The sequence below is a fragment of the Engystomops pustulosus genome, chromosome 3 (genome assembly GCF_040894005.1).
Source record: "Engystomops pustulosus chromosome 3, aEngPut4.maternal, whole genome shotgun sequence".
NCBI classification, from domain to species: Eukaryota; Metazoa; Chordata; class Amphibia; order Anura; family Leptodactylidae; genus Engystomops; species Engystomops pustulosus.
The window spans coordinates 74,159,570-74,184,260 of record NC_092413.1 but is presented as its reverse complement, the minus strand read 5'-3'; the positions used below and the strand labels follow the sequence as shown (position 1 = coordinate 74,184,260).

General features: G+C 42.0%; 1 protein-coding gene across 2 annotated transcripts; it reads left to right on the top strand.

Annotated features, from left to right (window-relative positions):
- Positions 1–10,100: 10,100 nt before the first annotated feature.
- TBP (TATA-box binding protein) lies at positions 10,101–19,278 on the top strand. Of its 2 annotated transcripts, none has more exons than XM_072141098.1 (8): positions 10,101–10,185; positions 12,664–12,829; positions 14,257–14,579; positions 14,761–14,848; positions 15,210–15,301; positions 17,450–17,617; positions 18,292–18,386; positions 18,657–19,278. In XM_072141098.1, the coding sequence occupies exons 2-8, from the start codon at positions 12,779–12,781 to the stop codon at positions 18,734–18,736; spliced, it is 897 nt and encodes a 298-aa protein (XP_071997199.1). In that variant the 5' UTR covers positions 10,101–10,185; positions 12,664–12,778; the 3' UTR covers positions 18,737–19,278. The 2 variants fall into 2 exon arrangements, with proteins under 2 accessions (XP_071997199.1, XP_071997198.1); XM_072141097.1 differs by having other exon boundaries at positions 10,125–10,282.
- The last annotated feature ends 5,413 nt before the right edge of the window (positions 19,279–24,691 follow it).

Sequence of the window (24,691 nt, the reverse complement as noted above, 5' to 3'; positions counted from 1 at the left end):
AAATTATGGAATTGCACTTTTTACTTTACAACATTTGTACAACATGGCACAAAAAATAAAGAAAAATAGTATTTTTTTTCAGCATTATGTAATACAACTACGTACACCCTACAAGTCAGTAAGGAAATGTATCCAAATTTTAATACAATAAAAAGTTCTGTTTAAAAATGGCACACCTCTGCGTCTATAACATATGGCCAAGGCAATGAAAGTATCTGACAGAATTTTTTCAGCTCCAGCTGCCAAAGCAATTTTTTTACATTTTTGATATACCTGTACATAGAGAATTATACTAAGCCCCATATAACATAAAGCATTATGTTAAGCCATATTAAGCCATATATTTTCTGAAAGCAGTAACCTGTCATATTGCAACAGCACATCATCAATATAATTTGGATATTAAGTGTAATTTTTTTAAATAACAAAGGCATACAATTTATTTTGATGTCGAAAAACGTGGCCCAAGCAGAAAATAATGTGCTTAGTCCTTCTTCAATAAAAAAGCTGAACATAAGTAGAATTTGTACATAGACCTAGTGGTGTAACTGGAGTCCTCTCGGCCCTGGAGCAAAATTCCTTATGGGGCCCCCCTTTCATAATCAATATAACTAATAATACCTCTGCCTTTTAACATGGAACTCCTAAACGTCCCAAGGGAGATTGTTATGTAAACAGTTCATACATAAACCCAACAGTCCATATATAAACCCAAGTGCCCCCTTTTTGTTGCCCAGTGTCTCCCCTTCTTTTTCGCCAAGTGCCCCTTTTTTTTACAATACACCGCCCTATATATATGCAAATCTTTTGACAAATTTCTCCCTACTTCAACAAGAGTCCACACCCTTTTTGCAAACTTGCAAAAAAAAAAGTTTGTACTCGCATTTGCCATGATGCCCCTGTGAGAAAATGTACCATCAAAATAAAGCATTGATAAACCAGGGACACATACCACCAGGTTGTTCCACGGGTGCGACCAAGCCCGCGGTTGCAGCCAAAGGTAGGGAAGCAGGTAACAGGAACCTTAGGGACAAATCACCAAAGCTTGACACAGGAACAGAGGGCAAGATGGCAGGACCTCGGCAAGATGGCAGGACCTCGACTGGATGGCAGGACCTCGGCTGGATGGCTGGACCTCGGCTGGATGGCAGGACCTTGGCTCGATGGCACAGGAGTACAGGTCCGCCACAGGAGTAAAGGTCCGCCACAGGAGTACAGGACCGCCACTGGAATACAGGACCGCCACTGGAATACAGGCCCTCCACAGGAATCTGGAACCGCCACAGGAACAGGGGACAACCACAGGAACACGGGAACTCGGAGGAACACTGGAGTACAGACACACGGAGGAAACCTGGGAACGCTGGAACACTAGGAAACACAGGAGAGCCTTCACTATATGGGAAATGACTTGAAGATCTGGCCAAGAGTGAAGCTCGCGCCGGATTAGCCGCGCCAATTAGGAGGTGGCAGGCCCTTTAAGTCTGGGGAAGTCAGCGCGGCTTAGTTGGAGGAGGCGTGTGGCCGGGAGAAAAACACCGCAGTGCGGAGCACGGGTGTACCCGCAATACGCAGCATGGATCACGGAGGCACCAGTGACAACCGGCTTACGTCATTGCTTGGGGGGGTAAAAGTTTTAAGACAGTAAAGATTTAGTTTGAAACAGGATATGGCTTGTTTATAGTAAAGGAACCTGCCATCGGATCTACCTTATTAGATAGATAGTAGGTTTCCTTTAAAGTACCCTAGGGCGGGATTAAAAAAAATAGTAAAAAAAAACAAAAGTTAAAAAAATAAAAATGAATTAATAAAATAGAACTGATATAAAAATAAACATGTTACATCATAAATATGTAAGGTATCACCATGTCCCAAGATGTCTGGTTATGTATGGTTATTCCCAGTGTTGAACCCTGCAAAGGAAATAGCACCCAAATGTCCAAAATGCCACTTCTTTGCCATTTTGCAAAATATAAAAAATTTACAAAATGTCATCAAAAGTCCTTAAAAATGGTAGCAATGAAAACGTCAGTTCATCTTGCAAAAAATGACTCCTTACACAGCTCCAGAAACACCAAAGTATGAAAAAGTTATTAGTGTCAGAAGATGGTAAAACAAATTAGTTTTTTCATTCACATGGGTTAATTTTTTAAAAATGTTTTTACATTTTTTTGAATTAAAGGGTTACATTTTGTTAAACACAATAAAACCTTTATAAATTTAGTATCCCCGTGATCGCAATGAACCAAAGAATAAAGTAAGGCCTCTTCCACACTAGCGTTGCGTTTCACGTCAGGGTGCAATGCGTGAAAAACTGACGTTTTTGGCTGCGTTTTTGTTCCATTTTTCCTTGGAGTAATTAGCGTTTTTGCGTTTTTCACACGCGTGTTGTTAGCGTTTTTTTTGCGTTTTCGGCGCATTTTTCACGCGCGAGTCAATGGGAGAATCGAGCATTTTTCAAAGGGACCATGGTTTGGGATTAAAATGGGTTATTTAATTGAAAAATAATGTCTTCTGATAAGTTGCAAACATCTGCGATCTATTCTTCACTGTTCCCCGTGTATATTATCTCCCGACAAGTAAGCAGATGTGAAGAACAGTGAAGAATAGAATAAAAACAGTGAACACAGGATCATTTAAGAGAAAAACACAGTGCAGAACACAGTGCAGAATAGATTACAGATGTTCGGCACATCTGTTTACTTGTCGGGACATACGCGCGGAACGGTGCGAACAAAATAGCATGTGAAGAACAATATATATGTGTGTGAAGAACAAATTGCAGATGTTTAAATACATCTGCAATGTGTTCTTCACACATATACATTGTTCTTCACATGCTATTTTGTTCGCACCGTTCCGCGCGTATCTCCCGACAAGTAAGCAGATGTGCCGAACATCTGTAATCTATTCTGCACTGTGTTCTGCACTGTGTTTTTCTCTTAAATGATCCTGTGTTCACTGTGTTCACTGTTTTTATTCTATTCTTCACTGTTCTTCATTGTGTTTTTTTAATTAAATGATCGTTCGCGAGCAGGGGAAATACTGTTATTATGGTCACCTAGCAACCCTTACGTTTAAAACGCATTGCACTCGCATTGGACTTGCAATGATTGCGAGTGCAATGCGTTCTTGATGCATCTCCATAGACTTGAATGGGGCGTGAAAAACGCGCGTGAATCGCAAAAATAGAGCATGCTGCGAACGCAAACGCTAATGAAGAAAGACCCATTGAATACAATGGGACAGAGTGCAATGCAAGTTCTGCGCGTCAAATGCACGCGCAGAACTCGCGCGTGAAAAACGCCAGTGTAGAAGGGGCTTAAAGGTGTTATTTGGAGCGCATTGTTAAAGCTGTAAAAACCGAGGCCACAAGAAAATGTTGCAAATAAGTTCTTTCACCGACTTCACCTCATTTGGAATTTTTTTTCACTCTTCCAAGTACAAGGCCTGGAATAATCAATACCATCACTAAAAAGTGCAACCTCTGTAGACCGAAAAAATGAAAAAGTTATAGTTTTCTGAAGGTGGGGAGTGAAAAATGAAAAAAACTGTGCCGTTAACTTGTTAAAAATTGATAAATAACGGATCTTTTTTTCTTATTGATTTAATGGACATACAATTCTGTCCGTTAGTATCCGTTTTTACATCTTCTGTTAGACTATCAATGCACTGTCTGCAGGATCTACATAACTGCGGAGGTAGGGGGCTCCCTCCCTCTCCTCCCGGCACCCCACAAAGTGATCGTGGGGTGCCGTCTTCAAGTCCGGGAAGCCAGGGACCTAATGAAGATGTGTATCAGCCTATGCTGACAGTCGTGCTGTAGTATTTAACTAGGTTCCAGCCCCTAACACATATAAAACAATAAATAATAAAAAAGTGGAAAAAAAGTTAAAAAAAAACACAACATATTATGTATCACTGCGTCCCAAAATTCCCAATCTATAAAAATGTAGAAACATTTATTCCCGATGGTGAACCCCTTAACGGAAAAATGTGCTCAAATGTCTGAATCTCCACTTTTTTGCCCTTTCCCAACACATTATAAATGTAATAAAAACTGATCTAAACATCGCAAAATGGTAGCAATAAAAATGTCAGCCCGTGCCATAAAAAATGACACCTTAGCCGACTTTGTACTCCTAAGTATGAAAAAGTTCCCGGAGTCAGAATATGTTAAAGGTAATAATTTTTTTGGGGTACAAAAAGTTTACATTTTTGGTAAAATCCATAAACACCTAATAAAACCTATATATATTTGGTATCCCTGTGTTTGTATGGAACCAAAGAATATATTATGGATCCCATTTGGCAGTATACAGTGAAAGACGTAAAAAAGAGCCCACAAGAAAATGGCGCAAATGCGGTTTCTTGTCAATTTTATCGCATTTTGAATTGTATTTCCACTTCCATGTACACGGAATATATAAAATACCATCACTAGGAAGTACAATTTGTTACACAGAAAACAAGCCCTCACACAGCTCTGTACACGGAAAAATAAAAAGTTATTGATTTTTGAAAGTGGGGATCGATAAACAGAAAATGGAAAAAGCCCATCAGTAGCAAGGGGTTAATATGCCCTCTATTACACATGATAAAAAGTTTACAAATTCTCTGGGATAAAGGTTTGTGGTACCTGAGGCCACATTCACAAGTGGCATTTTAGTTATGTTTGGAAACGCAATTCAAAGGCTCCACTCGTGATTTGGTAACATTTTTTTTCCAACACATTGGGGCACATTTACTTACCTGGTCCCTGCGCGATCCCCGAGGTGAGTTGTCCGCCGGAATCCACATCTTTCGTGATTCATGAGGATCATGCGCCCAAGTTCATGCATGTGTCGCTTCCCCGATCAGGTCCGCCGGAGTTCCCCATCTTCCTCCCGATGCATGTTAGTGCATGGCTTGTGACACAAATGCAATCTTATGTAAAAAAAAGGATTTGAGGACTCCAGCGTAGATGCAAAAATGTGGTTATAGAAAAAATTCAGAAACATTAAAAACTAACTTTTAATCACACGATTAAAAAGCCATGTGCACATGGGCGAGGGAGATAGGGACGGCCATTGACGCGTTTCGGAACTAATCCTTAGTCATAGTGGCTTTAGATTGTGTTTCAAAACGGAACCAAAATGCCACGTGTGAATGCAAAAATAAACAGTAAAAATCATACACATGTTAGGCATCATCACCTCCCAAAATGCCCAGAGAACAGGCATCAAAATATAAAAAACAGTGTAACGGAAAATAGCCACATTTTTGCCATTTTTCCATCTGTAAATATTTGAATATAAAATGATTTTTTAGGAAACAGTTATATGGATCCCAAATTGATATACCGTATATACTCGATAATAAGCAGGGTTTTTCAGCACAAAAAATGTGCTACAAACTTCACCTCGGCTTATACTCAAGTCAAGAAAAAAACAATGTACTCACCTTCCAAACACCCCCCCCCCCTCCCCGACAGGTCCTCTTCTATACAGCGATGTGCCAGCATTGGCTCCGTGTCCCCGTGTTGTCCGTCGCAGGGATCGTGACGCCAGCCGCTCGCTGATATTCTACTATGTGCGCTGGCATCGGCACACAATATGATGTCAGCAAGCAGCTGACATCATGGTGCCTGCGACGGACCGCTCAGGGACATGTAGCCGATGCCGGAGCAGAAGAGGACCTGCCGGGGGGCGTCAGAAGGTGAGTACAGGCATTTCCTACAGGCATTATATTAGGGGCAGGGGTTGCAGGATATATACTAGGGGGCTGGCAAGCTATATACTACAGGGGGCTGGCTGGCTATATACTACAGGGGGCTGGCAGGCTATACACTGCAGGGGGCTGGCAGGCTATACACTACAGGGGGCTGGCAGGCTATATACTACAGGGGGCTGTATACCCAAGTATATACTGTAAATTAAAACTCCAGTACGTACAGCAAAACATTTGTGCACCAAAGTGTGAAAAAGTATTTGGCCTCAAAATTTGGCAAAATGGCAAATGTTTTTTTTTTTTGTACAAAAGATTTACATTTTTTTAAAACTTACTTAAACCTAAGTCTGTGACGTCATTTTAAAGGCACAGTGTCAGCCTATGAATAGGCTGACACAGCTAATACCTTGCAATACATCAGTTTGCAGATTATTTAATGATCAGATGATTGCTTGTTCATGTCCCATGGTGGAAAAAAAAAGTAAAAAAAAAAAAAGTTATTTAATAAAAAATAAAATAATAAATCAATAAAAATGCCCATAAGCCCCTTAACATATAAAGAGACATATAATGCCCAAAAAAGTCTAAATTATAACACAATTAATCTAATTATAACACAAACTCCACATCTGTGGACCAGTATCAGTATCGCCGCATCCGTTACAAACCCATGGAATAAAAGTAAATAATTATTGAACCTGCATGATGAATGCCGTAAAAAAAAAATTAAAAACCCGACAAGAATTAGAATTTTTACCTATTTAATCCCACAAAAAATGCAATAAAAAGTAATTAAAAAACATATTTACTGTTGCAAAGTACAACTTGTCCTGCAAAAAACAAGCCATCAACCAGCTCCATAGTCAAAAAAGTAAAAATGTTATGCCACTCGAAAGATGGCGATGCAAAAATGACAGATTTGGGGTTTTATTTGGCAAATTTAGTAAAACGTAAGAAAAAATATTAAAGTCTGGTATCCCCGTAATCATATTGACCCATAGAATAAAGATAACATGTTTATTAGGGGTCTCTGTACTCGGGAAAAAAATTTGACCATTCTAAATTTCACCTCCATTTTGATTTGGCCCTTTGACGACTCGTGACGCAATAGCATTTCACAGGTCGGCTGCAGGTGCATGGGAGGGCTCACGGGCTGAGCCCTCTCCATAGCCGGTCTTTGCTGCATATCGCAACTGCTAGCACCTATCGCGGGTGCACACAGCACGGCCGGCAAAGCTGCTGGCAGCTAAAAAAAGACGCCATTTTGTTGGAGAGCCTTGCTCGTCCTGATGTCATCGGGGTGCCGCGATCCGTTGCCTTGACAGCCTCGGTTCTTCCGATGATCCGAGGCTGTCTCGTTTTAATCGATTAAAATGTGAAATTTGCGGTCTGCCGTATTCATGAGGGGGCAGGATTAGGGCCGCATAAAGCACTCCACCTATGGAGCACTCCACCTATGGAGTGGGCAGGGCAGTCCGGGGAAGAGGCAGTGCCCTCATGAATATGCCGGACTGCTTACAGCGCGGTCCAGCGTTTCTGGGGAACATCGCGGCAGTGTCTGTTACCGCTATCGGAGGTTTTTTCAATAATGCATCTTTTGTAGCACTAGGAGCTGCTTACTTTAGTTTTTTACAGGTGACAGGTCCTCTTTAACCCCTTAAGGACACAGGTTTTTTTCGCTCATTTCTCACTCTCCATCTTTAAAAATCCATAACTTTTTCATTTTTACGTGTACAGACCTGTGTGAGGGCTTATTTTGTGCGTAACAAATTTTACTTTCCCGTAGTGTTATTTGTTTTAATGTCGTGTACTGCGAAGCTGGAAAAAAATTCCAAATGTGGAAAAATTGAAAAACGATCTTGTGGGCTTAGTTTTTACGACTTTGACTGTGCGCTCCAAATAACACCACAGCTTTGCGGTGATACCAAATTTATACAGGTTTTATTGAGTTTTAATACATTTTCAAAAATTAAATGAATGTGTACAAAAAAGAAAAACATTTTTTTTGGCCATCTTCTGAAGCTAACTTTTTCATACTTTGGGGTATGGAGCTGTGTGAGGTGTCATTTTTTGCAAAATGAGCCGACATTTTCATTGCTGCCATTTTAAGGTCTGTGTGACATTTTGATCACTTTTTATTCCATTTTTATGTGATTAAAAAGGTGTAAAAGTCGCATTTCGGACATTTGGGCGCCATTTCCCGTCTCGGAGGTCACCGCTGGCCGTAACAGTTTTTATATTTTGATAGATCTGGCATTTTGGGACGCGGCAATACCTAAAGTGTCTGTGATTTTTACTGTTTATTATGTTTTATATCATTTCTAGGGAAAGGGGGGTTTTTGAATTTGTAATATTTTATTTTATTTTCACTTTTTTTTCACTATTTCTTAGACCATCTAGGGCAGTGATGGCGAACCTTTTTGAGACAGAGTGCCAAGCTACAACCAAAACCCACTTATATGTTGCTACTAGCCAACATGACAATTTTAGCAGTAACTTATTGATCCCTGCTGTATCACAGGTTTCAATCGTATTGGTGTCCTGAGTTCACCAATACAATAGAAAGATGGAGAAATTTGGATTGTAGCTTCAAATTTGGATTGTAGAATCAGGGGACCCACAGCAGGAGCTCCAACAATAATCCATCTCCATCAACACCTTTTTGCTCCTCCTGTAGTTCTGGCAACCAAGGACTTCAAAATGGCGCTGAGCTTGGCACAACATGGGTTGTCTTGGACTGAAAGAAGCGGAAGTCCTGTCAGGCAAACTCTGTGTTTGGTTGAAGGCCTGTGTGCCCACAGAGATGGCTCTGAGTGCCACCTCAGGCACCCGTGCCATAGGTTCGCCACCACTAATCTAGGGTACATTAACCCTAGATGGTCAGATCGCTCCTGCCATATACTGCAATACTTCTGTATTGCAATATATGGCATTTTTGCAGGACATTCATTACAATGAGCCACTGGCTCATTGTAACGAATCTGCAGAAGCCATGTAGCCTCGGGTCAAACGAAGACCCGAGGCTACCATGGCAACCGATCACCACCCTCCGATGACGTTCGGGGGAGGAACGATCAGAATAAAGATAGAGCGCCCACGCGTCGCCGTCTTTTGAATGCCGCCGGCGACAACGGGAAGGTTAATAGCCGTGATCGGTTTGCTGCAATAGGCAACAACCCCCACCCTTGTATGAAGAGGACTCAGCCCGTGAGCCCTCTTCATACATTCCCTGCACCTCTGCGCCATAGAGCTACGGCGCAGAGCGTTAAGGGGTTAAGCATGTATTCAAGGCTGAAGTCTTTGGATTGCGTCAAAAACACATTAAAAAATGTGATGCAACGCATCATGTGAAAGTGCCCATAGGGCCTTGGGCCAATCACATATGCGTTTCCTGGGAAACAAATATGTGATCGGGCCAAGGCCCGCCCCCTGTTAAATTGCAGTCAGTTCAAATAAACAGAAACTCCAAACGGAACTGGTCTCAATCAGTTAGCTTCAAAACGGAAGACAAACGGACGTGGCATTTACATTGCGTTTTGAAACATCATACAACAGCTGAGGAGATTTGCCTTATTACATTACTGCTATGACATTTGTGTTTACAAAACTCAATGTTAATGCAATACACTATAGGCAAGTTAACATTACGTAAATATGTTGACAAAACCGCTGTTATATTAATGTCTGTGTTAACATAGCATTTACTAAATGCGAATGTTAACGGCAATTTAATTAGGCAATTCCCATCTCAACTGTTGTATTGTGTTTCAAAATGTGACATAAATGTCACGAGTGAGCGCAGTCTGAGGGCGCATTCACAAGATGCGTTGCGTTTATTGATGCGGTTTTTAACGCATTCAAAAGGCTTCATCCTTAGGGTGCGGTCACACGTCGCGTTTACTGCACGCGTTTAAAAACGCATTGCTACAGCTGAAGGGATATTTCCCTAATTAAACAGCTGTTAACGCTTGCGTTTACAAAACGCATGCGTTAACCGCGATGTTAACGCTTGCGTTAACAATGCGTTAACAACCGCATGCGTTAACCGCGATGTTAACGCATGCGTTAACGCATGCGTTTTGTAAACGCAAGCGTTAACAGCTGTTTAATTAGGGAAATATCCCTTCAGCTGTAGCAATGCGTTTTTAAACGCATGCAGTAAACGCGACGTGTGACAGCACCCTTAATGAAAATGCAATGTTATCGCACCATGTGATTAAGGCTGAAGGCTTTGGAATTCGTCAAAAACGCATCAAAAAACGCGACCCAACTTGTGAATGTGCCTTTAGCAACTAGCTCCAAAAACTCCGTGCGACGTTTGAAACCTCACATTCCCCAATTGGTTTGCATTTCAAAGCCACGCCTACCTATATCTTATATACAAAGCTGCCTATCTACTTCCGTGGTTGGCAACTGAACGGAAATGACGTAGTGCGGGTTGTGGGGGACGATGCGGATTGGATGAGCTGGGATCCTGTAAGTCAGTGTACGCATGCCCAGTAGCTGTGGCGCCGGCGGAATGGCGTGAGGGAAGCGCGGCGAGCAGTGAGTGTAGGCTGTTCGCGTTTCTCAGGTAACCGGGATTGGCCTGGCTTCGGTGAGGTAAAACCTCCGGTGTACACGGTTGTGCTCGCGTCCGACCCTACCTGTATATGGCTTCAGTTCCGTGCTGACACTCTCGCCCTGTCTGCTGATGTTGTGGCGTGCTCGGCTTAAGGGGCAGCTTTCCTGGAATATAGCTCAGTATCCGCGTGTAACGAGGTAGTGCCTGGCTGCACACGTGTCTGCTCCTGTATACACCGGCCTCAGCAGGTGTGCAGCACATGTGGGGCACCTTCCATTCATGTGTCTGGACTGGACCCCCCCCTCCCCCCCCCCAGCTTCAGCCTTGTACTGATCAATTCCTATACTACTAGGTAGCTGTGTATGAAGTAGAAGAGCCATATAGAATTATATGCTTGTATTACGTGACTCTTCTGAGCCCATAATTGGTCTAATTTATATAAAGTGTCAGACTAGGAAGAGAGGTGACAACTTCAAGTTGATGTGACTCCCATCCAAAGGAATGTCAAGGAGTGCATTGCTCCCAAATATTCTCCTTATCCTTCTTTAGCACCCCATGAAGTATGTCACCACGAGAGCCCATCCATTTGCATTCATCCTCCACTTGTTGCCTCTAAAATTGTCTAATATTGGCAGAACTGGACCAGGGGAGGTTCATGTCTTTTATTTTTTTTTTTTTTTGTGTACTAAATTACTTACCTGTTTCAGTAATATTTATTTGCCCTGGAGGAGTTTTTAGTATATGTATGTATGTTGCAGAATGAATGAAATGTCATCTATTATAACTGATGCAGTCAGGCTGCTCTGCCCACTCCATGCATCTGAATTCCCAGCCCTGGCTCCTAGATCCCAAGATGGCTGGAGAATGATGCAAGAAGTAGCCAAGGCTGGGAATTTGGATGCATGGAGTGGGTAGAGCAGACTGACTGCAGGAGGTGGGCTTGCTTGACTGACTGCAAAAGAATAAGCTTATTTTTCATGCATGCTGAAACCTAGAAATATGCTAAAAACACCTTCAGGGAGTTTATAGATTACAGAAGAGTCTGTTAGCGGACTGTGGTGGGTTCGCTTTAATGTGATGGATCCATTGCAGGATACTTCCCTTGATTCGCCTATGCTTTCCTTCACTGGTTCTGGCCCAGGCTAGCATAGACAGGGGTAGCCACTCACATTTGGCTTAGCTGATATTTAATTTAGGGGTTGGCCACTTTTCAATAATTCTGTTCCTTTAGACATATCTCTCCACCTATATGTACCTATGTCTTTGCCCCCTTTGAGAGCTTTATCAATTCCCTGTTCTCTGCATGCTGCCCTCTGTTTCCCACTCATTCTGTCTGTGCTCATGGCGTCATGACGATACAGGGGAGGGGGGATTTGAGTCATTACTCTTCTGTTGCATGCCCCTTTTACTCATCAGTGCACAGACATGTAAACAAATAGTTTGCAGACAGCACTAAAGTAAGTAGCAGGAATGCTGAATCACTTGATAAACGTTCAGAGATTATGAAGGTGTTTAAAACACATGGGCAACTTATAAAGCAACAGTGAAGCATTTTTCCTAAATAAATTGCAAATACTAGCATTATTCTTTGTACTTTTAGTTTAGTTATGCCATTTGAAGAATTTTTATTTTTTTTATTTTTTACCCCTAATCTTCAAACGGGGATTTCCACGAGGGTCACAGAACCTGCTCTTGATGAATGGCTTGCGGTGACACAGGGCGTCACTTTCATTTTCAAGGATTTCACTTCCTGTGATGTCCTCTGGTGCATGGAGCTGGTCCTGTGATACTCTAGAGCAGTGGTGCCGAACCTATGGCACGGGTGCCAGAGGTGGCACTCTGAGCCCTCTCAGTGGGCACTCAGGCAGTTGCCCCAGCACCGAATTCACAAGACAGGACTTGAGGGACCCTCCTGCAGGCCCAGGTAGCCCAGTACATGAAGCATCTGGGTCTACCTGAGTCTGCAGGAAGAGAAGGTGTGGATATGGTCAGATTATCATTGGAGCCATTAAGCTCCTGCTCTTGGCCCCACAATTCTTCCTGTTCATTGGATTGTCAAGGGAAGCTCCAATGGCAATCTGAATTTTCCCACCTTCTGTCAATGATATCGGTGTTCTCAGGACCCTTGAAAGCTGTGGTATAGCACTGAGCAAGAAGATTTCATAATTTAATGCTAGAATTGCTGTGTTGGCACTTTGCAATAAATAAGAGGGTATGGTTTGCATTTTGGGCACTCAGTCTCTAAAAGGTTCGCCATCACTGCTCTAGAGCTTTCTTAAACAATCTGAGCAACCCTTATTGAGTAATGCCCTTGGACTGACAAGTTGCTCTTCTAGGTTACTGGTTGTGTTTCCTGCTTTTCATTTATTTTTACTTTTGTATTGTTGCAGATTGAGTGACAATTTGGGATGAGTCAATGAAACTGGAGAGCCTTTGAACTTGAATAAAAAAACGAAAACAAGCCGTTTGTTCCATTAATGTGCTCTTTAGAAAAGTGACTTAAAGATGGATCAGAACAATAGTTTGCCCCCCTTCCAGGGTTTGGCATCCCCCCAGGTAAGCACAGTATATACCTGCCTATCGTCCTCCACATCTTGATCCCGGCGGTGCTTTAAGACACCGGGATCATCTGAAAAAGAGCAGCTTGGAACGTGGGGATGCAATGCATGCTTGGGCTGCTAAGTATTTGCATGTGGCGTCGCCTCCATTTCCAACATGGGGAGAGGGAGGTATCTATCATGCAGGAGGCGTGAATTCATGCATCTGGCTTGACATCGCCTCCCTCTTTAAACATATTTAACCAGGGACTCTTGCTTATAGATCCAGGACTGATAATCTCATATTTGTTATACATGACTGACTTCCTTCTAATATCAACTTTTATAATTATACTTATGAGTCTGAAGGGTTCTGGGAGTGTTACCAGGATCCCTCCATGCATCAAATTCACATGTTTCTCTGCCTGGAATGATCACACACACTGTCAATCTGCAGCATGGAAGGGCTCTGATAATGCCCCCACAGCCCTTATAGCTCCTTAGCATAATTTTAAAAGCAGATTTTAAAAGGAAGGAGGCCATGGGTAAGAAATATAAGATTACCACTATCAGTGTCTGAATTAATGAGTAAGTGTCCCTGGTTTATCATTCTTTGTTTTGAGATGCTAGATTTCCGTTAACACCCTATGAACAAGCTATGCATATTGGCTGACCCAGTTATATAAATACGTAGGATCTCTAGATTTCTGTGTTCAGACCTTGCATGTTTTATCCTATGCTTAATCACAGCCTTCCCTTTGAAATGTAATGCCTCCTTCTGCTAGAAATGGATCTAAACAAGTTCTTCCCACGTTATTTTGTCATATGTTGTCTGTCAGATCAGACATGCATCCCTATCAGGGAGATGTATAAATGTGCTGCTAATTAGACCAGTCTTTGGCTGTGTCTGCTGCTGGATGGTTAATCTGGTGCAGTATAAATTGCACTTTGCCTCTGTTACGGTACATTCACATAGCCGTATGGGCATACCGCTTTGCACTGGAGAGGACCCCTCCTTAGAAAAGATGCACACACGGGGAAATACAGCGCATGCTCTATATTTTCCCTGCCGGGCCGCCATTTCAGTCTATGGGGGAGATTCCCCCTCCCCCCCCCTTTTCCAGACAGCCATGTGCATAAGGCCTTAGTCTAGTTTTCTGCACCATAATAATATTTTTGCGCACAGATTTTTCCCTGCAACAACCTTGCCCCTTATTTGTATGCATTGGAAAAGTGTCTCAATATGTGGTGCATACAGTATTTTACTCCAAAAACCTGGTTTGAAATGTATTCTTTCTACATGTTGGCGGAAACCAGGAATTATGGGTAGTGTTAATGGTATGATCATTGAAGCTGAGCAATAACTTCATAAATTGGTGGAAGAGGATTTTACACACAGCTGTGCTTTTTGGTAAAAACAAACCTCTAAAGTGTTTTTTTTTGCAGGGAGCAATGACACCTGGAATTCCCATTTTCAGTCCTATGATGCCCTATGGAACTGGTTTGACCCCACAACCCGTACAGACAACCAACAGTTTGTCAATTCTTGAAGAACAGCAAAGGCAGCAACAGCAGCAGGCTCAGCAATCCACATCCCAGCAAGGCACTCAGGGGTCCAGCCAAACCCCTCAATTGTTTCACTCACAGACTCTAACTACAGCTCCTCTGCCAGGCAATACACCTCTATACCCCTCTCCTATGACCCCCATGACTCCTATTACCCCTGCCACTCCTGCATCAGAAAATTCTGGGATTGTTCCTCAATTGCAGTAAGTACACTTATCAATACAGTACACTTAGTTAGGACTATGGATTCTGTGTAAAGTGCTTGATGTTTGAAATTCCAGCTCTGCACCATGCATTTATTAATATCCTAATCATCCTGTATGCCCTGATAACCCAACAATAAATTTGTTATATAATGTTTTATTTCTTGGTCTTTTTTTCTAGGAATATTGTGTCAACAGTAAATCTTGGCTGCAAATTGGACTTAAAAACGATTGCACTTAGAGCACGAAATGCTGAATATAATCCAAAGGTAACATGGAGTCACAAGTAGAGAACTGTCAGTATAGTTTATTAAAGAAACCTACCATCAGAAGTAGACTTGCTCCTGCCTGTTTATGCCATAACCTGTAACTTAAAAACCCTGGAACCCAACTTGTTAAAAACTTTAGTTTAGTAATATGTAAATTGCTGAATCTACTGGGGCGTGTACTAGCCTTGCTGGGCACTTGGAGCTAAGGCTACACCACACCCCAGTAGCCTCTGCAGTTACATATTACTAAAGTTTTTAACTAGTTAATTCCAGGACTATTACAAATTAGGGCAGAGACAGAAGGTCTACTTGGAGAGGTGAAAAAATGCTAACCTGACTTCTTGTTGGTTTTTGTTTCTAGCGTTTTGCAGCTGTAATCATGAGGATAAGAGAACCACGTACAACGGCACTTATATTTAGCTCTGGTAAAATGGTTTGCACAGGAGCAAAGAGGTGTGTATGTAAAATTACTGATGTGACTTGTTGGTTTTAAAATAATCCATTTAAAGGGCACCTACCACCCTGATTCTACCTATAAAGGTAGAATGGGTGGTAGGTGGATAGCCTTTTTTTGGGGGGGGGGGATTAATCCTCACATCCTTGCTATCTTTTAGAAAACTTTAATGCAGGCATATGTAAAAAAAAATTTTATGCAGCTACTGGGGCGTGGAGTAGTCGGACATGAGTCTACAAGTCACTGCTACTCCACGCCCCAGTAGCCACGTTACTCTGCCTACCATTTAATCTTCGGCGTGCAGCTCTTCGTAGCTGCGTGCCCACGTCCGAATACCCCGGCATCTCTGGCCGCGTCAGCGCAGGTGAAGACCTCCGTTCTGCGCATGCGCAGAACGCCATGGTCTAGGGCGTGCAGCTACGAGGAGCTGCGCGCCGAAGATTAAATGGTAGGCGGAGTAGCCGTGACTTGTAGCCTCATGTCCGGCTACTCTACGCCCCAGTAGCCGCATAAAAAAAAAAATTACATATGCCTGCATTAAAGTTTTCTAAAAGATAGCCGGGACGTGAGGATTAGCCCAAAAAAGGGCTGTCCTCATGTCCCATTCATCCACCTATCACCCGTTCTACCTTTTATGGGTAGAATCAAGGCTGTAGGTTCCCTTTAAGTGACCTCCCTAAACCCAACTGTTACCATGTCTTCATATACTTTACACAGGAACCGTTGGGGTCACAGGTTGTGCCAAATCAGTGGAACAATAATCAGAATTTTACTACTCTGCATTATCAGATAGTGCTGACGTAAGAGGCTAACTATTACAATTTAGTAGAAAGCCAAATGTGTATAGGGTTCTGAACTGAGGCTGAGTACATTTTTTTTCCGATAATTCCATGATCAGTGTGTGTGAAGTGCCATGGCATGGACCGAGTACTCTGCTGGGGACTGAACGTGTGTGTGTGTTGCACTTATATGCAGCAGAGCCAACACTGTACTGTGCATAAATTAATGTTATGCGTGGAGTTGAGTCCCCGGCATAGTGTTTGGTCCACAGCACTTTTAAGAATGTGATAAGAGTGATCACTGCATGTGAATTCATCCTGAAAGGTTATCCTGGACTTAAGCAAACCTGTTTTTGTCCATCCAACAGTATAAATTCAAATAACATTGATTACTCAGGAATGGAGGGGTGGAATTGATCCTATTAAATCATGCAGAGTTGTGATTTGAGTTGGTTGAAATGAGATATAGATATATATATATATATATATATATATATATATATATATATATATATATATTAACCTTACAAACTCGAGTGATTTATGAGACATTAGAATTGTATACCTTATTAGGGAATTTTCACTGGTAAATTGTTAAAAGCTTAGATCCTTACTCAACCTGCACTTGCACGAAAGTTAGATGGTAATGTGACAGGATGAGAGAAAGTAGAGCTGTTCCAGCATTATATATCAAAGTAGTGTAGATGTAGTAATCTCTTTATAATGTATGAAGGGGAAGGTTAGAGACTGTATTTAATGAGAGCTTTACACCATGGCTAACATTAGTCTATTTTTGAATGTAAAGTCTGCTGTGCCCTCTTGCCCAGTTTTACCTCCCATCCTCTGTGAGACCAGGCAGAGGATCTACTGGACCTCTGGGCCACACTCAATATGCATGAAAATGCTAATTTGTCCGAATATTGCTTTGGCAAGCAAAGTACTTAGAAATGTCTGTTGCTGGTGTATTGCATGTTTGATGCACAGCCCATTTCTTGAAAACTTGGCCTCTTGTCATGGAAGTGTCAGTCTTAAACCCTTAATGTCACAAGATATTTTTTTTTGCACATTACTAGAGTATTGTCATAAACAGATTGATAAATCTACCTCCATATGTGTAGTAAAATGTGTCATGTCCTATATGTACCGGGCACCGTTACACAAAATTAAAGAACAAAAATGCAAATAAAAACTGGACTTTGTAATATGCAGCTTGTCTTCAAAGCCCAACAAACAAGTAATTGAGAGACTATAGAGGCGAAGTTTCCAAGAACTGTTTGTATACCTTGTTCATGGCCTGGAAACCAGACCCATACATGCTTGCATACACTTGTAAGAAGTGCATCTACATCTTTTGTCTTTATTTTTCAGTGAAGAACAGTCTCGGTTAGCAGCCAGAAAGTATGCTAGAGTTGTACAGAAATTGGGATTCCCAGCAAAGTTTTTAGATTTTAAAATTCAGAATATGGTGGGGAGCTGCGATGTGAAGTTCCCAATCAGATTAGAAGGTCTGGTGCTTACACATCAACAGTTCAGCAGGTAACATGTTCTAAATTTTCTCCCCTAATTCGGTGGATCTGCACATTTGTTATGTAAAAGCTTTTGTGTCCCTTGTCAAAATACATGACCTTTTACCTTTGAGTAAAAAGGTTTTTACAGCTTAAAGAAAGCTAAAAACGCATGGCTGCATATGGTGTGTATACATTTCTTAAAGGGAAACTGCATTAGCAACTTTGTCCATAAGGATTTGGAGCGCAGAAGCTGTGCCTTCTCTATACAGGGTGTCTGCTGTAAATGAAGTGGGGTTGTGGAAAGGGGAAAGGGCAACTGAAATCGGGCACATATGGGTTTGGAAGAGGGGGCATACAAAGTTAATGGGAGCCTACAACAAGGGGGTTTAGAAATGGTTGAAACCTAGAGTTGGTAACCATAATATTGATTTAAAAAATAATCTGTAAAAATCTGCCTAAATGTGATCCAAAACCTTAATTCTGGTGTATGGCATTTCACTTTCAAATTACTCCAGAATTCTGTGACTCTCCTCCACTCTCATGGGTTGATGATAAAAACTAGACCAATATCTGTTCTGGTTTTGAATTCAGTCTTTTTCTTCTGCACCATGCAAATAGTAGAAGATGATTTGGCATATCACAAAGTATTTTATAGTTAATTATGTAAAACATGTGTTTTTTTTCTTCTTTTTTTTTGCTTAGCTATGAGCCAGAATTATTTCCCGGACTTATTTACAGAATGATCAAGCCAAGAATTGTTCTTTTGATTTTTGTATCTGGAAAAGTTGTATTGACTGGTAAGTGACAACGCAGTACAGGTAAAGGTGATTAGCAATGGTTTATGGTAGGTTTTTTTTTTTTTTTTTTTTGGGGGGGGGGGGGGGGGAGTATTACAACATGCAAGAGGCTAACACCCACAATTTTACAGCAGGTTGTTGGCTGCAAGTCTCTGCTAAATGTGCAGTACTATTACATCCATCTTTGAGATGGGGTTAAATGTGTAACTGGTTTGTCCAAGAGTTTTAAGTTTCACTTTTTCACATTTTTTTTTTTATTTTTTTCCATAGGTGCTAAAGTTCGAGCAGAGATATATGAAGCTTTTGAAAATATATACCCTATCCTAAAAGGCTTTAGAAAGACTACATAACGGCTGCTTTTACAATTTTAACTTTTTGTATGTTTTGCAATTTAGAAGCCTTCCTATCTGGCTAGGCATACCGTTACAAGAAAGGATGGACTCTAGTTACATATGGTGTTCCACTGTCTTCAGTATGTTCCTGCCCCTCTAATCTACATTTTATTTGCCAAATGATAGAAAAATGCTGATGTTTTAGACAGGTTTGTTTTAATGGTTTTATGGATGTCTAATCCTGTGTTTTTCTCAATTTGACCACAATTGAATGATTTTTAAGTATTTTAGTGTCTTATTTTTTGGATACCTTTTATTGATTTGGAAGAAGCCCAGCATTTGTAAATATTCCATGTGCCCTGTATTCTTAACCTATGGGTATTTCCCAGTTCTGTTAGTCTGCAGTATTTCAATGTTCATTTTAATGTCTCAATTCAGTGATGCCACTTTAAGCCATTGTATATAAATTGCTCTAATGCAGTTTTTGATTATATTGTGCCAGAAACATTCCTGAAATTCAGTGTTTAGCTGGACAAAATAAAATTTTATTCTACTCTGAATATCTCTTAATACTACTTGTGCGGTTCTGAACTACACTTTGGTGTCTCCATTAGAGGATGTTTTTCAGTACTATAGGCATTTATAATCCCTTAAAGGAAATTTACCATCAAAATAAAGCATGATAAACCAGGGGCAATGACTTGGAGCCAGGCACTGTGACAAATAATTTTGTACTTGATATCCATGGCCTCCTTACTAAAAATCCACTTTAAACTTGTAATGAGCTCAAAGGGCTCTGGTGGTGGTTGTTACCAGAGTCCCTTTGTGATTTGGCTACACAGGCTGTTACACTGCAGGAGAGGACTGAAGTGACTAGGTGTGCTAAAGGAGGTAATTATATACTCTGCTCACATTCTAGATCTGAATGGAATATTCTAATTTAAAACTTTGTTCTGTACAAAGGTGAATGTGCTGACAACAATCACAATTATCAATGGAGGTATCAATTTGGAGTCTCCCACAAAAAGTGGGGAAAAAGCTGCTACAGGCTGTGTGGGTGTGTGTGTGGCGCCTCAACTTGCCTGTATGACCCCCCCCCCCCCTACAACAGCTGTGAAACCCACACAAATGGCTCAGGTAGTGCAGCTCATCTACAATGGCACATCAATGAGAGCTGTGGCAAGAAGGTTTGCCGTGTCCAAAGGCTGAAGGCGTTACAAGGGGACAGGCCAGTACACCAGGAGACATGGAGGTTTAAGGGTGGCACGGCTGGGTGAGTAGCGCTTCTGCCTTGCAGCACTGGGGTCCTGGGTTCAAATCCCACCCAGGTCAACATCTGCAAAGAGTTTGTATGTTCTCTCCATGTTTGCATGGGTTTCTTCCGGGTACTCTGGTTTCCTCCCACACTCCAAAAACATACTGGTAGGTTGTTTTACATTGAGCCCCATGGGGACAGTGAACAATTTGACATGCTTTGTGCAGCACTGCGTAATCTGTGCGCTATATAAATTATTATTATTATGGAGAGGGCCCTTAGGAGGGCAACAACCAAGCAGCAGGACCGCTGCCTCTGGTAATAATGAGAGCTTGCTCTCTTTGGCAGGACAGAGAAAAGTATCAAGAGAAAAGGGGGGGGGGGGGAATCAACTTCTCTAAAAGCGATGTGAGCTATACAAAACTCACTCCAAAATATAAAAAAATTGTCCTGGGATTCTTGATGACTGAACTTCATTCATGAAAGTAAATTTCTTTTTTCTAAAAGAGAAGTTCAATCTTCTTTCACCACCTCTGGCTTCATTTAGACCATCTGACCAACCGCAGAAAACACTGATCTCTTTCAGAATCCAATTTCAGATGGAGATGCCTCCCTTAAAGATTCTCTGTACACAGACCCTCCACCCTCTGTAGCAGCTGCAAGAATTGAGTACAGATACTACTTCTCAGAGTATTTGGACCCCCTGCTAAAAGCCATAAGTGACATTCTTAACAGAGTCCAAATCATTCTAGATAAATTCTTTGGTATCCTTTTGAACCCAAAAAAGTTTCCCCCTCTCACCACGACAGCACCCAACCAGAGAGGGATCCGCCTCCAGGGACACACTCACACTCTCAGGGTTATTTTGCCTGACGGGTTCTTTTTAAGTCTGTCGTGCACGCGAATGCCCCTGGATGGATTAAAGGATGCGTAATATGGCCCAAACTACCTTTCCGATCAAATTCCTAAAACTTGTAGTTCGTGATGTGGTGAGGCGATTACAATGCTTTCAATACAGAGCCCTATCATTTGGAATATCATCCACCCCAAGGGTTGGATTTTCAAAAAATTCTAGAAGTAGTGACAATTACAAAAAAATGTGGTGGTCCCCCTATTTGGAAGACTTGCAAGGACATACAAGGAGCTAGTCACAAAGACTTTACAATCCAGACATTACTGAACCTGCACTGGTTCATAAACTGGGAGAAGGCTTTTCAACAGTATACAGACCATATTCCTGAGCAGTACTTTAAAGGACATCTACCACCAGGATGGAGGGCTGTATGCAAATGGGGGGCTCCACCTCTAACACCTATGGAGCTTGGAGCCCCTCACTCTTGAATAGTCCTTCATCCTGGTGGTAGATGCCCTTTAAATTCAATCATCCAGATGTCCTTCTATCAGAGAAATCCTCACACACTACATGATTGTTCTATAAGGGACACAATGGAAATCCTAGGTCAGATAACTGCCTGCATCCATTACATGTAGTGGTCACATAACCACACTTGAGTCATCCAGGGCTGGGACAAGAATCCTCAGCACTTGGACAGAATCCACATACTACTGTTGGTCAAAACATCCCTGGACTGGTGGACCCATCATTCACACCTGACGAGGGGTCCCATTCGACCCTTGGCCTTTAACTATAGTCCAGACAGACGCCAGTCAAAAGGGCTGGGGTGCAAAGCTAGTGGACTCTTATTTCCATGGATGTTTGCCACTACCCATTCAGTTTTCCTCAAATTACCACTAAGGGCTGTTCTTGGGTCTCATCTGCTAAAGAATCTACATGTAAAGATTCTCTCGGACAACACCATTACTGTCGCCTATCTTTGGCATCCAGGGGGAACAAGAACCCCAGAAAAAGAACACTCTATCCCTATCTGCAGCCAATCTAAGGGGGGGAAGGACCACTAGATATCTCTTGTTGTTTTTTTGTTTTTTGCAAAAAGACTGACCAGAATGAGTGGTGTCTGAATCAAGAGATCTCTACCCAAATAACTCAGACCTGGGTCGTGCCCAGGGTCGTGGAACACTTCTAAGTCACGCAGAAGTTTGGTAGAACAGGCTTTTTTCGGATGTGGCGATACCTAATGTGTTAGTGATTTTCATTGATTATTTATATCAGTTCTATGGAAAGTGGGTGATTTGAATTTTTGGGTTTTTTTATAATTATTTTTAATTTTTACTTTTACTATTTTTCATACTGCCTAGGGTACTTTAACCCTAGGTTGTCCAATTGGACCTACCATATACTGCCATACTACGTTTTTTCCTGGGATTTCCCTCCTCATTCATTACTATGCGTTTATAGCACATTGTAATGAAAGGGTAAAAGCGAGCCTCAGGTAATAATGTCACGGGGCGCTACGATCCTCGGCAAGATGGCCGGCGGCAGTGTGCAGGTTAACATATGCAGCAAAGACTTACCAGCTATGGAGAGGGCTCAGCCCGTGAGCCCTATCCATTCACCCGCAGCTGACCTGTGATGTAATAGCAGTGATCTCTCCTTCAGAAGGAAAATCTTGTATATCTCTAGGTGGGGGCGTCATGGGGGATGCTAGGTAAAATGAAAATGTCTTATTGCAGTTTACACTACAGAAGCCAGCCTATAACCTTGAGGGCGCGTTCACACGTTGCGTTTTGACCTGCGTTTTCATTGCGTTTGAAACGCATATACAACAGCTGAGGAGGGGTGATTTGCCTAATTACATCACTGTTAACATTCCCGTTTACAAAACGCATAGTAAACGCGATGTTAACGCATGCGTTTTGTTAACACATGTGTTAACATTGCGTTTACAAACGTAAACGGTAATGTAATTAGGCAAATCACCTCTCATCAGCTGTTGTATATGCGTTTCAAACGCAATGAAAATGCGACCAAAACGCAACGTGTGAACGCGCCCTGAATCTTCACAAGGAGGCAAAGGGGGGAATATGGTTGCTGTACACTTCTCTTGTCTGTTCAGTTTGCCTTACTCACCAAATCGTCTTGTGTTTTGGACATCTTATGGTCAGTTCACATCTTCAGTTCTTGCTTCAGTTATATTGAGACAAAATGAGGTGTGACGGAACACACGTAACAGGTGCTGGTCTTTTCTTTTTTGTGTAGTTGCTTTTCCATAATAACAGATGTGAATGGACCCTTAGAAGATACAAGTAAAATTTACTGCTCCATCCATGACACACTTATCTTCCATGGAAGCTAATTAAAATAGGGGCAGCACGGTGGCTTAGTGGTTAGCACTACAGCCTTGCAGCACTGGAGACCTAGGTTCAAGTGTCAACATCTGCAAAGAGTTTGTTTACTCTGTTTGCGTGGGTTTCCTCCGGGTCATCAGGTTTCCTCCCGCACTCCAAAATATACTGGTAGGTTGATTAGATTGTGAGCCCAATGGGGACAGGGACCGATTTGGCAAGCTCTGTGTAAGCGCTGCGTAATCTGTGAAGGCTATTTAAAGGAATTATTATTAAAATATATTTAAAAAAGGAATTTGAGCGTAGTGTTTCTTTTCTGGTTAAAATTCCTTCTGGATATGGGAAGAAAATCTGTAAATTCTAAGTTCTTACTAAATGTCTGAGGAACCCTAATTAGGGAAGATGGCCTTTAGGGTGAAGACACACATGGCGTTTTTGGGCCGTTTTTGGGCCGTTTTTACTAATTGCGTTTTCAGATCGTTAAAAACGCATGCGTTAAAAAACGCATCCGTTTTTTGAAAACGCATGCGTTTTTGTCCGTTTTTCCGAAATTGCGCAATGAAAAACGGACAAAAACGCATGCGTTTTCAAAAAACGCATGCGTTTTTAAAAAACGGATGCGTTTTTTAACGCATGCGTTTTTAACGATTTGAAAACGCAATTAGTAAAAACGGCCCAAAAACGGCCCAAAAACGCCATGTGTGTCTTCACCCTTAGGGTCTGATTACACATTCAGATTTTCAAATGCAGTTTTTTTTTTGGCCCAAACCACAAATAGAGTAAAAGTAGGAGGAGCAGCACCTTTCAATTATTTGTCTCAACCCATTATCATCCACACCTGCTTTTGGCTCCAAAAACTACACATTTAGACAAACGCAAACGCAGACAAAGTCGCGCCCACCGGGGCGGGCCTCGGCCCGATCGCATCGGCGCCAGTGTTTTGCGCCGGTGGGCGCGACTTTGTCTGCGTTTGCGTTTGCAAGCGCAGACAAAGCGCCCTGTGTGGCGCCAGCCTCAGGCTGCATTCACATGTGATGTTAACGCATGAGGTTTGAAACGCATCAGACCAGCTGAAGAGTGGGAATGTGCCCAATCACATTGCTGTATGTTAGCAGGTTGTGTAAATGCATGTGTTGTAAATGCAATGTTGACAGTAATGTAATTAGACAAATATCCTCTCCTCAGCTGTGCTGATGTGTTTGAAAACGCATGCGTTAACGCCCGGTGTGAATGCACCCTTAAAGTGCAACAGTCTTGTATTCTGCAGACTTCCCCTAGATGTTAGTGATCTCTCATATGGATGTTGCTAGGGACATTGGAGCAGGAGACACGCCCCCATCTCTCTCCCCGCAATCAGTTGATCACCTCATAGCTCAGTGCTCCAGCACTCATGTGCAGAGAGAAGCCCTAAATGATGTAGTGACAAAACACCTACACTCACATCTCTCCCTCAACTTTCCCTACACTTGTATTTAAACAAATAATCCACACAGACAAACTGCAGCCCATCCCCC

Coding starts and splice junctions, on each gene's coding strand:
- TBP (XM_072141098.1), top strand. CDS start 12,779: ATGGATCAGAACAATAGTTTGCCCCCCTTCCAGGGTTTGGCATCCCCC. Junction 14,580..14,760: donor GGGATTGTTCCTCAATTGCA/GTAAGTACACTT, acceptor CTTTTTTTCTAG/GAATATTGTGTCAACAGTAA. Junction 17,618..18,291: donor ACACATCAACAGTTCAGCAG/GTAACATGTTCT, acceptor TTTTTTGCTTAG/CTATGAGCCAGAATTATTTC.